General features: G+C 21.7%; 5 protein-coding genes across 5 annotated transcripts; 2 read left to right on the forward strand and 3 right to left on the reverse strand.

Moving 5' to 3' along the window:
- Positions 1-201: 201 nt before the first annotated feature.
- Positions 202-909, reverse strand: PY17X_0213800 (conserved protein, unknown function; the record flags this gene model as incomplete). Its single annotated transcript, XM_022957983.1, has 1 exon — positions 202-909. The coding sequence occupies one exon, from the start codon at positions 907-909 to the stop codon at positions 202-204; it is 708 nt and encodes a 235-aa protein (XP_022811384.1).
- Positions 910-1,622: 713 nt separating this feature from the next.
- PY17X_0213900 (conserved Plasmodium protein, unknown function) lies at positions 1,623-2,128 on the forward strand (the record flags this gene model as incomplete). The annotated part of the gene is made up of 2 exons (XM_723949.1): positions 1,623-1,730; positions 1,856-2,128. 2 exons carry the CDS (start codon positions 1,623-1,625, stop codon positions 2,126-2,128), a joined length of 381 nt encoding a protein of 126 aa, XP_729042.1.
- A 229-nt stretch (positions 2,129-2,357) lies between these two features.
- On the reverse strand, positions 2,358-3,406 carry PY17X_0214000 (conserved Plasmodium protein, unknown function; the record flags this gene model as incomplete). Its single annotated transcript, XM_022957984.1, has 5 exons — positions 2,358-2,405; positions 2,505-2,602; positions 2,702-2,844; positions 3,090-3,181; positions 3,392-3,406. 5 exons carry the CDS (start codon positions 3,404-3,406, stop codon positions 2,358-2,360), a joined length of 396 nt encoding a protein of 131 aa, XP_022811385.1.
- Positions 3,407-5,175: 1,769 nt separating this feature from the next.
- On the forward strand, positions 5,176-11,121 carry PY17X_0214100 (RING zinc finger protein, putative; the record flags this gene model as incomplete). Its single annotated transcript, XM_022957985.2, has 5 exons — positions 5,176-9,835; positions 9,986-10,166; positions 10,388-10,735; positions 10,899-10,980; positions 11,098-11,121. 5 exons carry the CDS (start codon positions 5,176-5,178, stop codon positions 11,119-11,121), a joined length of 5,295 nt encoding a protein of 1,764 aa, XP_022811386.2.
- A 761-nt stretch (positions 11,122-11,882) lies between these two features.
- PY17X_0214200 (alpha/beta hydrolase, putative) lies at positions 11,883-14,420 on the reverse strand (the record flags this gene model as incomplete). The annotated part of the gene is made up of 4 exons (XM_022957986.1): positions 11,883-12,654; positions 13,144-13,244; positions 13,394-14,155; positions 14,370-14,420. The coding sequence occupies 4 exons, from the start codon at positions 14,418-14,420 to the stop codon at positions 11,883-11,885; spliced, it is 1,686 nt and encodes a 561-aa protein (XP_022811387.1).
- Positions 14,421-14,904: the final 484 nt, after the last annotated feature.

Here is a 14,904-nt window from a genome sequence, read left to right on the forward strand (position 1 = left end):
GATGTTTCTGAGATGTTTCTGAGATGTCTCTGTTTTTATTTATTCGTTTTATTTTTTAGTATAATTAGATATATTTTTTTGTACTTTTGGGAATTTAATTCATGGAATTGGTTCCACAATTTTAGTAGTCACTTAATTTTTTTCCATCATAAAAGTTTATGTATAAAACAATTTGTGTACTTTGAACATTAAGATGTTTATTCATTTTTTTGAACTTTCATTAATGTTTTTACTATTAAAAGAATTTGAATCTGAAATATTATTTTCATCGAGATTATTTTTGCTAGTAGTATCAGTATTTGTGTCAAAATTATTTGAATTTTTTTGATTTTCCAATGTTTTCCTCATATTTCTTAACCTTTTAAGTATAATACTCAAATGTGCTTTTTCATTTTCTACCATTTTTTCATATAAATAAGAGTATCCATTTGTATAAAGGGGTTTAATTTTTTGGTCGATTGCTAAACACATATTTATTTTTTGCTGTTTTTCAAGATTCATTCTTCTATTATAGAATATTTTTTCTACTTTTTCTAAAGCTTCTTTTTTTGTGTATCCTCTATTAATATAATATAATTGGTGAGTAGCCATTTGTGTTATTATATGATCATTCCTAAAAAAATCATAACCTTTAACATTATTATTTCCTTCAACAAAACAATCTTGAAATCTTAAATGTGGATATTTTTTTAATAAAAATTTAACCAAATCAATATATTTATTATTATTATATTTCGATTTTAAGCTAATATTATATATTTCTATAGGCGGTGCTCTTTCAGACCATTCTAGCCACCTTGGTCTATCATATAAATTTGTTTCAATTAATTTCCTCATTTTATCAACAATATTATATTTTAAGGATCTACAAAAATTAGACCCATTTGGATGAACTGCTCCTTTTCCCATTTTTTAAATCAAATAAAAATATGTTTGATATATCATTTCTGCTTGTATATGTGTGTGGTCATATACAACATGATATTGTTTTATTTTAATTAAAAATGCCAATTTATATTTTGTTTCAACTTTTTCTTCGTTTTGTTGTTCTCTATATATTTTTTCCTACTTAAATATGAATATATATTTTATTTATTTATACACTTTTTTTATTTTTATACCATTTACAGCTAAAGTATTTGAATCCCCTACATTGTTAAAATGTTTGCATATTTTTAATAATTTTGAAGTTTAGTGCCATTTTTTTATTATATTTTCCATGAAACCCAAACAAAGAAATAAATAGTATATTATTTTTACAATTTTTTTTTAAATATTTTTTTCGGTTTTGCAAATGGCTATGCAATGTGTTATAAAAATAGCTATCATAATACTCACTAAAATGCAAAAGTGTTTTTTATATGTCATACAATTTGTTTATATACAGAAGGGGGACAAAAAAAAAATAAAATAAAAAATAAAAATAAAAAAAATACAAAATTTGAGTGCAAAGTTCTAAGAAATTGATAAAATTGATAAAATCAAGATAACTATCGTTTTGTAAAATGAAATAAGAAAAAAAAATATAAAATAAATGAAATACGACTAATATAGTCACGTATAAAAAACAAGTACATAGAGTTCGGAAATAAAAGCCCCCCAAAAAAACAATAAAGTGAAAAATGTATAGTGCCTGTCGATTTTTAAGAACATATTCTTCGACTATCAAAAACATCAATAATGAAGAATTACAAATTTTAAAAAAAAAACTAAGATATAAATTTAAAAGTGTAAGTTTATAAAATTTGTGGAATTAAAAAAAGAGAATAAGTGTGTATCCCCTTGGTTATACAAGTGGCTAGTCACAAAAAAATATATGTGTATATAATTGTTTATTTTTTATTTCACTTTTTAGGTTGGTATGCTTGAACTGGATACGCTAATAAATAATTACATAAATTCGAACATAAATACAATAGATAAAGGGAGAGAAAAGTTGTTATATAATTTAATGGAAATAAATACTGTCGATTTATTGAAACTCTTTTATTTTTATTCAGATAAAAATAATAATGACCTTGGAAAATTATCAGAATATTTAAAAGATAAAGATGAACAGGAAGTTAAAAATACATTCAAATTGTTAACTGACATTTTACATAATAATGAAAATACAAAAAAAAGTTAAATAAACAACATTCTTATATATATTCAAACTTGTTGGATATAAATTAGTTTGTAAACAATTTAGTGATCATGCCAAGTCTTTATATCATAATTAGTCTTTTTTTATTAAATCTCATAATTTGAAAGTCTAAATAAAATATATATTTATGATCATATTTTTATTCGAATTTATATAGTTCATAATTATACTATACAAATAAATATGCATTTTTTTTTTTTGTGGATATATTTTACATATCAATTAGATCGGAATGGTTTATATTTCCTTCTGGAGTAACCTAAATTGAAATATGTGTGAATATATATATTATTATAATTAAAAATGTGTTTTAAAAAATTGAATAATTTGTTAATTCTTAATGCCTAAATGATGTTACTGGAATATTGATAAGAAACTTTTTAAATTCATCTTCTGTGAATTTATTTCCATTTTCACATAAAATACTCTTTAAGATATTTTTATTTATTGTAGTGTCTATTTTAAAAAAAAAAAAAAAAAAAAAGAGAATGGACAGATAAAGAAGCTTGGAAGTGATAATCAAATATTAAGCTAATGTGAAAAAATATGTTATACTGTCTGGATTTAAAAATAGGATACTATTTTCGATTTTTTGTTTTGTATAATAATTTGTTTTCAATTTTTCAGCATATTCATTTAATTCATCAAAATTGTAAAAATCTTTATTATCTTTAAATATTTCATAGCATATCCTTAGTCTGTTTCCACGAAAAAAATGGTAGATTAAAGATTTATATTAGTAAAAAATAAAATAAATGCATAAAATTTGGAAATATTTTATGCCTATTGTCTAATTTAGCAAGTATAATGAATGCTAGTTATTGTTTATATGCAAAGATTTATGTTCACAAATTTGATATAATGTGTTGTGATATTTCAAGATTATGGCAAAATAAGCCATTTTATATGTAAGCTATATATATATATATGTATTTTTTTAGACCCTAAAGACTTCAGTATTGTTATCAGATCTTGCTTATCGATATAGCCCAGATCATTTTTTTTTAAATTAAATAAGTTTATAATTCTTTTTTTCTGAATAATAATAAGAAATATATAATTTGTGGACACATGTATATTATTATGCAACATTGGTCTTTTTTTACATTTTTTTATGCATAAATTATTGTAACAACTTAATAGTGATTTAATTTATTTGACTTAAAATATGACTTTTTTTAATTTTTTATTTTTAATTTTTAATTTTTTATTTTTTTATTTTTAAAAGAGTAAGAAATATATTACTTGCAGCTCATCCATGCTACCATAAAAAAAAATAAAATGATATAACTCCGTTTAATATTTTTTTTTTTTTTAATAAAAAAAGTTTGAAAAAATGTAAGTAGACTTGAAAAATTTTCAAATATAAATTAAAATAATACAAATAAATCGAAAAAAAAAATATTTATATATATTATTGGATGTATAAGTGAATAATACACACATATAGGCGATTATGCGAATATCTAAATGGTGTTAATAAATATCCAAAAATATACCTGAAAAATTGTATGTGTAATATTTTTGTAGCTATATAAATTAAGTCTTTTATTTTACATATATTTTTTTTAATTTTTTTAAATGGTTTATATTGTATATTTATTTATTTATGATAATATTTTGATGCTGCGTTTTTAAAATAATTTTTATTGCATTGCCTATAACGTGGATATACATTTTAAGCATATTACATTTTAAGCATTTGCATTTTTTTTATATTTGAAAAAAATGTATATATGTAAATTTTACATAATTATATTTCATATATTTTTTTCCATTTCATTGAAGTTATAAATTTATGCATATTCTTTGTTACGGTATTTATGAAATTTGCTCTATATATTTATAAGTGTGTTGATTTTTTTTTTTTTTAATCATTATATATTTATTATTTCCTACATAGCTTAATTAAACATGAAGAAGAAATGGTAAAGCAAATAAGAAAATATATACATCCATATTATATGCAAAATATAAATACAAGATAGTAATACATATGCCATATTTATACATGTGATAACGTTCAAACATTTTCCAAAAAAAAAATTTAACTTTATTCAAGTTTTATGTTTTCTATATATAACAATCGTAAATTAATATATTTTTTCCCTTCTGCTTGGTGCAAAATGAAAAAAAAAACATTAAATTTAAAAAACGAGTAGAAAAAAAAGAGGAATGCTTCATATGCATTTTTATTTTATTCTTTTGTTTGATTGTTATATTTGTTTAATTTAAGCAGTATCATTTTTTACTATCTTATTTTTTTTTGCGTTACAATAATTAAATGTCTTATGAAATTCACAAAATCTTTAAGTTGCATACTGTTATATGTTTAGTAGTTTTTTCCAAATTCCGAAATGCTTGTATTTATTAATAGACAAGTTCTATAATATTTATAATATATATATTATACATTATATATGCATTATTTTTTTTGTTAACTATCGTATTATTCTTAAAGTAGAAAATGTTTTATGTGCATTGATAGGTAAATAATAAATAAATATATAAATAAATATATAAATATATATATATATAAATGCATGAGAAGATACAGTTACGCCCCACACACATCGCGCATACAAATATAATAGACTTAAAGATTGTAGAAACGAGTTTAAAAACAAAAAAAAATATATATCTACTGATAAGGAACAAACATTATAAATATTGATTTAAAGAAAATCCGAAGTATCAAATTGAAAATAAATGCCTTAAAAAAATATATGACCAAACGACAGTAAAATAATAATTTAGTGCAAAAAAGGCTATTTCTGTGTTTGATTGGTTTATATATATATATATGCTTAAATTAATTATTTTTTATAGAGCACCAATTTTGATACTAACAAATATTTTGTTTATATTATACATGCTCACAAGTGTTTTTTTTTATGTTTTAAGTTGTATATTGTATAATATTATATTTTTATGTTTGTGTTAGTACTCTTATATGAGTAATATGAAGTATTGAATTATGCACCATATATTTTTGTTTTTCTCACAAATAATATAAGTTGAGAAAAAATATGATGAAAAATAATTATTTATTTGATAACTGTATTTCACGAAATAGTGAATTTAAGGAAGTAGAAAAAGAATTAAAAGAATTTAAGATACAACAAAATGAAACATTTGATTTTTATTTGAATAGCATTGATGATTTATTGGATAAAGTTCAACAGGTTAAGAAAAATTTAGAAGAAAAAATTGTAAAAAAAGAAAAAGAGATTTGTATAAAAAAAGAAAAAGAAATTTGTATAAAAAATGAAAATGATGAAAAAATCGTTTCAAATGAAATTAAAAACAAATATGACATCAAGGAACTAATTAAAGATGTGTCTGGAAAAAATTTGACTGAAAAAATATGTGAAGAAAATAAAAGAATTTATAACACATTATTATTTTCGTATAGAGATATTATATCTATAACAAAACAAGAGGTTCCTGAAATTTTTCAAAATATTAATATAAAAAAAAATATAGTTCTTAAATTAATTTTATTACATTTTTTACAAAATGGTGATTTTTTTATGTATTATATTTTAAATAAAGAAATTTTGGAAAAAAGAAAAATGAGAAGAATGGAAAAAAAAAATAAAAAAAAAATTAATACACATAATGGAAGTGAATTTATTTCAGGAGACAATAAGAATCTACATATTGGGATAAATAAAAATAGTACTCTTTATAATTTTGACAAAATAAATATAAAAAAAAATGACATAAAATTGGAGAAAAATATAGATGAAATAAATAAAAGTGAAACATTTTCTAATTTAAAAAATTTCAAAGTGTTTAAAAAAATAGAGACATATAATAAAGGACACAGTAATAGTTATGTTCCTTTGTCAAATGAAGGTGTAGAAAATAATTTAATTTATAAAGAAAAAGAGTTTAATAATATAGAATGGGATGATAGAAAAAAGGAATATTTGATTAATGGAAAATACTCTATACTTTTAAATAATATAAAAAAGTGCAATTTTATTAATAAAAAAAATAACGACACATTGTTATTTTACGAATTAAAAAAAGAATATATAAGTAAAATATGGTATGAAAATAATTATGAACAAATAACATTTGAACATGCATTAATCAGAAAAGAAATATTTGAAGGATATAAAAAATATCACACAATTTTATATAATATAAAAAATTTTGATGTAAGTTCATGTATAGAATGGTATAATTTGTGTAATGAGAATACAAAAAAAAAATATCATAAATTGATATATTTTTTAGATTGTATGAATTATTTAATATCATCCAAAGAAAACAAAGAAAAAGCTTTAACATGTTTAAGAAATCTTATGGTAAATTATAATGAAAATAAAGCACATATATCAAGATTAAGTTCTTTTATATGTATAGGTTCTGATAATTTATTATTTAAAGACATGTTTTTAAATATTCATTCTCAAGCTTTTAATTATTTTAAACAAGCTTATAATGAGGAAGGAATAAATATTAAGGTGTATAAAAAGAATAAACTTGACAAATGTGTAAAAAATAATTTTTTATATTATAATTATGATAAAATACCTGATAAAAGAAATAAAAAAATAATAAAAAGGAATAATGAAAGAAAAAATAATTCAAAACACAATGTTAAAGGTATCAAAATTAATAAATCACATTTCAATGATGAAGAAAACAGATGTTTACTTGCTACTCAAGGGGAATCAAATGTATTAGTAGTAGTTCCTATTTTAACAAATAACAAAAAAATAAAAAATTTTGAAAATATAAAAATTGTTGGTGAAGGAAAAAAAGACAAAAAAAAAAAAAAAAAAAAAAATGAAAACATTTTAAGGAGAAGTATAAATAAAAATAAAGAAATGGAAAGAAATAAAAATAGTTGCTTAAAAAAAAATAAATATACATATGTTTATCAAAAAATTGGGGAAGAAAGAGAACATAATAATAGGTTAAGAAATGGGAGAAAAAAGTCATATATATTTTGCCAAAAAGAATATCCATTAAATATAAAAATAGATCATAATAATAATAATAATACACAACTAGTCCATAATTATATGTACAAAGGAAAAGAATATGAAGAAATAATGGTAAAAAAAAAATATATTGAAAAATTAAATAAGGAATATAATTTACGTCCTTTATGTGAATCATACATAGAAAGTAATATAGATAAATTATTTGAAAATAAAAATAAATTATCATTTTTAGATAATTTATATAATTATAGATGTGAAAATAATCATAGTACTATAAATTTGATATTTAAAAAAAAAAATAAGCAAAATGAATATGAGAGAAATTTTGAGAAAAGACAAGATATTATAGATGTGCATGAAAAATTAGAAAAAGGATGGTACATAAATATTTGTTCACATACAAAAGATATGTTATCTGAAGTTCATTCAGATCATAGACAAAAAAGTTGTTTAGAAAAAATTTACAAAAATAAACTTGATTGGGTTAGTAGTCCTAACGATATGTTAAGAGATGAGAATGAAATTTATCTGTACAAAAAAAATGAAATGGATTCTTTTGAATACTATAATAGAACCAATTTATATTTAACATCTAAAATATTAAATAAAACATCTCAATTTTATGACGATAATACTACAAAAATTTTACATAATACAGTTCAAAACATAAATAGTGGTTATCATGCAAAATGCATAAATATAAGAGATGATTGGAATAGTAATTATGACATAAATTTATTACACTGTAAATATTCTGGAGATGGAAATAGTATAAATAATATGCTTCCTTATTTTTCGAGATTTAAAAATGGTTATTTTTATGATATGACACGTAATAATAATAATAATACAGTTAATTTTCTGAACGAATCATGTTTTATTAAAAAACCAAATGAACTAAAGAGAAAAATATCAAGATGTAAATTTTTAACTAATTTTTCTAAAAACGAAAAAATAGTAGATGTGATTGAATCAGAGTTGGAGGATGAGAAAAAAAAAAAAAAAATTAAAAATAATCATGATAATTTATTATCAGAAAGGGAAGATGTTACTAATGGTGAAGATGTAATAGATGCTTATGGTAATATTATTGATTCACAAATGTGCAAACCTCAAATTTTAAAAAAAGAATCCAAAGATTGTGAAGATGAGAAAGGAAATGAAAATGAGCATCTCACCTTGAAAAGTACTGCTTCTTCCAGTTCGAATAATTCAGTTATATCACCATTTAGTGATAATAATACAGATTCTGATTCTGAATTTGGATCTAAAAATGCATATTTTTGTAGCTCGTCAAGTTCAGATGAAGGTGAACATAAAGACATTAATAAATTAAAAGAAAAAAATGATATTATTAGAGAAGAATATTTAAAAAAAAATACGATGGCAGCATTATCAAATAAAAATAACACACAAGCATATAGTCGAGCAACATTAGCTATAAATAATACAAGGTTAGCAAAAACATCAATTGATGTTAGTCGAATTTTATTAACACATGTATTAACAAATAGAGAGATATATAATTTGCATAATTCTTTATCACGAACAAATAGTAATTTAGAACTTAGACGAATATACCTCAGATGGAGTAAAAAAAAAAAAAAAAAAAATGGAAATAAAAGAACAAATGTTTCTAAAAATAAGAAAAAAAAAAAGGAAAAAAATGAAAGTTATTATGAAGAATCGAATTCAAATGAGAAAGATAATAAAAAAAATCGTAAAAAAAACAAAAACATGAAAAATAGAAAAAGAAGTAAATCACATGACATTAAGTCATGTCAGACAGGGGTAGAGGAAAATCAAAGTGATGGAAAAAAGGATAAAAAAAATGATAGTAAAATGATGAAGGAAGTTAAAAAATTTGAGGAAGAAGAGAAAATGGAAAAAAATGAAAATATTTCAGAAATTAATAAAAACGATGATAAAATAAAGAATTATATTGCAGTATCTAAAATGGATTTATTTTCTACAAATTCAGAAAAAACTGCTGAAAATTCACAATGTACAATAACAATTACCCCCAATAAAAAAATAAATATAATTGAAGAAAAATTAGAAATCCAAGAAAATATAAACAAAGTTGAGGAAGAAGAAAAAGAAATGCATGATGATACAAAAACTGAAGAAGTAATAAAAAGAGAAAATGATGAAACTAATGAAAATGTGGATAAAATCCATATTGCAAATTGTGAAACTAAAGATGTAGATAAATCAACGGGTTCTATTTCAAATCTTGAAGAAAATTCTAAAATTATAAAAAAAAGTAATAATGAATGTGATATAAAAGAGAAAGTCGAAAAAGACGAGACACCAGATGAAGGCACTTTCTATGAAGCAACAAATTTAGAACCTACTAAAAAAGATATTATCGAGACAGATGGAAATAATAATAATGAAGAAGAAAAAAATATAGTGTTAAAAGGGGAAGAAAGCGAAAATATAAATAAAAATTCTGGAAACACCGATACGGAAAACACGGGAAAAGACGATCAAAATGAATCTAAAGAACAGAAAGAAAAAACATTAAAAAAAAAAAAAAAAGTATTTTTTGGATCATATAAAAAAAATATGAAAAAAAAAAATTATATTCCAAATTTTTTACGTGAAGAAAAAATGGGAAAAAAAAATAAAAGAAAAAAAAATAAAGAAAATGATAAGAATCGCAATAAAAAAAATAAAGAGTCTTTTAAATTGGAAACAAGTTTGAAACCTTCATTGGACGGTAATATAAATGTTTTTTTATAATTATATGAATAAAGGAAAATTATGAAATATTCTATAAATCATATATACATGCATACATATATGTCTATGCTTGGTTTGTATGAATCTGAAAAATTAATATTTTAATTGATTTTAAAAACTTTTTTAGGTCGAAATAGATGCCGAAAAAATAATACATACAGTAGTATGGATGAGAACGAGAGCAAAAAGGATAAAAATAAAATATCTGGAAAAAAAACATCCCGTAAAGAAACAAACTTAAAAAATAAAAAACTCGAAAAAAATATTGTCAAAGAAACAGAGAAAAAGGTGTTTATCCCCTTAAGGAGGTATGTTACACACTCATATATATCTACATGAATATACAATATTTCGTATAAATAATTCACTGAAATAAAAAACAAAATTTGATTGATAGACATTTTTAAATAATAATATAAACTAGTTAGTACGTAAAGTGTGGTTGATTTGTTTATAATTTTTTTATTCTTTTCATAATTTTTTTTGAATTGTGATTATTATTTTGTTTTTTTTTCTGGACATTTTTTAGTCCCCTTTCCATATTATTATGCGGAGGGTTGATAAGTTCAAAAAAGTTGATAGAAGCTGAAACAATTTTAAAGGAAAACAACAAAAGATTAGAGGAATTAAAAAATAGCACTTCGTTGAACTCTTCTAATGGGAAGATTGCAGACAAACCAATTGAAAAATTAGGGAAAGAAGATAATAAAAAAAATAAAAAACAAAATAGTTCTCTTATTTCCAATTCGTTAGCGATTGAAGTTGATTTAAGTGGATCTTTTTTTTTTCATTCATCTTTTACATGCCCTATAAGTAGGGACAAATCCTCAAAGGACAACATGCCTTACTTACTAACATGTGGCCATGCTATTTGCAAGTAAGAAAAATAGCGACAAAATAGCGATAAAAAAATAATTTATTGAAAGAATTTGATCTTTTCCTGACCCATTAAATAACACTCTGCACATGGATATACGTAATAATTTTGTTTTATTTGGATCGAAATCAATTTATTCATTTTTTTTTTTTTTTTTTTCAAGAAATTGTGTTGATAAAATTCATGCGCATAGATCAAAGCAGTTTAAGTGCCCTATGTGCCCCCAATATTTGAATTTGCTAGAGGTAAAAAATTTTAACATATTTTGTTTAAATATATAAAAAATGTTTAAATTAGTAATATAAAGATATAAAGATTATTTTTCATTTTTTCTTTTTCCTTTTTTTCAAACTATATTTTAGATCATCCCGTTATATTTTAATTAAAACACCTCCGTCTTATTTATTGCAAATTGTGTTTCCACAAATGCACATTAAAAATTCAGCTTAATTAAATATTTTAAAATTATAAGCTGAAAATAATTCAAGGATCAAAAATATATATGTGCATTTTTTATGGTATACGTACATGTATTTGTGTATGTTTTTATGTCAATTAGGATATATTTCATTGTTTTTTTTTTCTTTATTTTATTTTTTTGTCTATTTTTTTCTGGTTTAATAACAAAAACAAAAACACAAAAAAAATGCGTAATATATTCACTATTATAATTAAGTTAATATGCAAAATTTAAGAACTAGAATCCTAGATTCCTTTGTGAAAAAAAAAGAATATACAAAGAGGGAACGAAAACAAATAAGAAAGCAATGCACATAAATGAACAAAATGAACAGAATGAAAAAAGCATAACAAAAAAGAGCATAAATTGGGATTCAGAAAGATATGGGCAGGAAGCAAAACAGAGAAACATATGCATAAATTTTTTAATTATTATGAGAAAGGCGAGTTAGACCTTCTCTAATATATATATAATTATAATTTTACCAAATTAAACTGTCTAAAATTGTTATGCTTGAATTAAAGATTTTTTTTTGTTTGAAAGGGGTCGATTTTCTACATAAGGATGATCTTTGATATCGCCCCTTATATATGTGCGTATTATTAATATTTTCGATTTTTTCAGCATTTTCGATTTTTCCAGCATTTTCGATTTTTCCAACACTTTCGATTTTCCAACATTTTAGACTTATGTATTTGTATTGGCTTCTCTTTTTATATCATCCGAATATTGTGTTATATTAGTAACGAATTTGTTATGTATACTATTCTTAAAGTTATAATATAATACGCTTGATTTATATCCATCTTTTTTTTTTTCATATATCACATTATGATATTTTTTATTAGCTATATCAGAATCAGAAAGATTTTTTTGCTTTTCTTCTATTTCGCTAAAATAATCAGATGCACATGAATCATTATAATTTGTTGTTTTTTCATCTAGATGGAAATTTGAATAGGCTCTAATATATTTCGATTTATTATTTGTATTATCATTTTTTTGTGTATTTTTTAAACATTTATTATTAAAAAAATATATTATTTCGTGAACCCGAGGTCTACCATCTTGATTTTCATTATATTCGTAATAATTTGTATAAGATGAGGATTTGCTTTCGATATCTGTAAATGTTTGATCGGTATATGAATCATCTGTATCTTCAATAGTTTGTGTTTTCTCTAACATTGAGAAATTAGCAACCTTGTTAACTTGATTATTATACATTTCAGCATATCCTTTGTTGCTATTTTCCAATACACTACTATTTTGTATTCCTTCATTACCTAGTTCGTTTAACTTATATTTTTTATTCATTTTTTTAATTTTTTTGCACAATTTTTTTTTCATTTTATGGATTTTCTTCACATATTCATCATTGTACATGTTGTTTATATATATTATGTTTTTTTGTCCTTTTTTTTTATAACCAAATTTTCTTATTTCAAATATTGCTAGCCTATAAAAGGGGAAAATATTACACTCGTTTTTTAATCAATATAATATGTAAAATTCATAAGAAATATATAAAAGAAAAGATATTATTTTTTTAAAAGTGAGAATATATTGTAGAAATGGAGATTTATATTAGGAATATTTGCCTTTCAAAATATTGAGAAATTAACAAATTTGAAAGAATATTCCTTATGCCTCCGATTTAATTAGAATTAGGGTTTCTGGAAATATATTGTAACAAAAGAGAAAAGTATGGTGAAAAAAATATATGCGTATATATAAAGGAATATAGCATAATATTTTGATGTCTTAGAATAATTTCACCATATTATAATATTTAACAACACAAATTTACTGTTGAACATAGTTTGAAATTGGTATGTGGTATCATTAATATTTGTGATGTACAATATTGTTAAAATATATTTTTTTATTTTTTTATTTTTTTATTTTTTTTATTATTTTTATTTTTTTTGGTGTATATATGCATTACTCTTTTCTTAGATAAGATAGCGATAATAATATTTCTGTCTTTTTTTGGTGGCGTGATTTACTGAGAGTGCATAGGAATTTCTTTGTGGGTATAGCGATATCCTATATAGTAATAATATAAACAAAAATAAAATAATAGTTTTATATGAATTGAGGTAAGTAAAATGTATTTTTATCGTTTTCGATTTAAGAAACTTTAGGGAAAACATTATAAATATACATTTATTTTTTTTTTGTAAAACTAAACTTACGTCAATAACATAGTAACAGTTGTGAGAAGAGTCTCCAGGATAAAAAGAAGACTTAAATTTATTATTTAAATTTTTTATTAAATATTCAGAATGAGAAATATTTATTACTTCATCATCTTTACCATGTATAAGTAAGAATGGAGCATCTGAATCATCATTATTGCTAAGGGGTGTTAAATTTTTAAAATTGTCATATATATTTTCAATGAGATATGAAGAATATGAAACATAATCTTCTACTAACTTTTCAATTGATATATATGGAGAATGTAATATAATTCCTCCTATATTATCGCCCATAATTTTTATGTTATGAGCTAATTTAGTAGCTACACCAGTACCTATAGATCTACCAAATAATATTATATTTTCAGGATTTAAATTTAATGATTTTAAAAAATTATAAGCAGCTAATGCTCTTCTATTAATATTATATTGATTGGGTGTGCCTTCTAAATATGATAAACCAAACCCAACATATTCTATAGCTAATATATTAACGTGTAAAAATTCATGTAAAGTATATAATTCTTCATATATTTGTCCTAAATCACAGGAATTACTATGAAAATACATAATTGTATGCTTAGTTTTTAACTTTTTAGAATAATAAAAAAATAAAGCTGGGAATTTTCTTTTACTTAACTCTTTTATATTTTCATCTTTATTAAATATCTCGAATTGTTTATTTTCCAAATATTTATTTGGATTTATGTGTAAAAGCTCTGGAATATAAATTAAATTTTTCAAATCATCTTCGTACTGCAATAGAAGGGAATAAAAAAAAAAAATTATAAAAAGATGGAACAACATATATGAACATAGCTATTCTAATAATTTATGTGTATAATTTTTATCTTATAGGGGAATATTTTGATTGTCTAATGTATATATATACATATATATTAGCATTTTAATGTAAAAAAAGATGAACAAATAAATAATTGAATTATATATTTATAATTTTTCTACAAACACTTGGCGAAGTAGGACGAAACAAGGCTGTGCTGGATAAAGAACTTCCCATGACCTTTTTTTTTTTTTTTTTTCTTTTTTTATATTTTGATTTATGTAATATTTTTTGACAATAAAGTGATGATTTTTGCTGATACACCTTAATACTCTTGTTTTTAAGTTTTGTGTGTTTTTACAAAAAAATTTCAAAAAGGAAGTATTCAAAAATATATTGAATTAGTTGTTATTTTTGTACAAATAATTCACACTAATGCACATATACTTATGTACATATGGAAATGTGTAATATAAATATGTGCAAGTATTTTTATATTTTTCGTTTTCATTAAATTTCATTTGTTTTTTTTAGCAACTTGATAAATCATATATTCAATTGTGCATAAAATCTATTTTTTTAATCGCAATTTGGTAAAGTGCGCATTTTTTACAGACAAACAGAAATACATTTTTTAAGTAATATGTAAAATGATAACATTGCATTATATATAATTATTTAATTCCTTTTTTTTTTCATATGTGTAAATGTGTATTAACCT

The sequence above is a fragment of the Plasmodium yoelii genome (assembly GCF_900002385.2).
Source record: "Plasmodium yoelii strain 17X genome assembly, chromosome: 2".
Lineage (NCBI taxonomy): Eukaryota > Apicomplexa > Aconoidasida > Haemosporida > Plasmodiidae > Plasmodium > Plasmodium yoelii.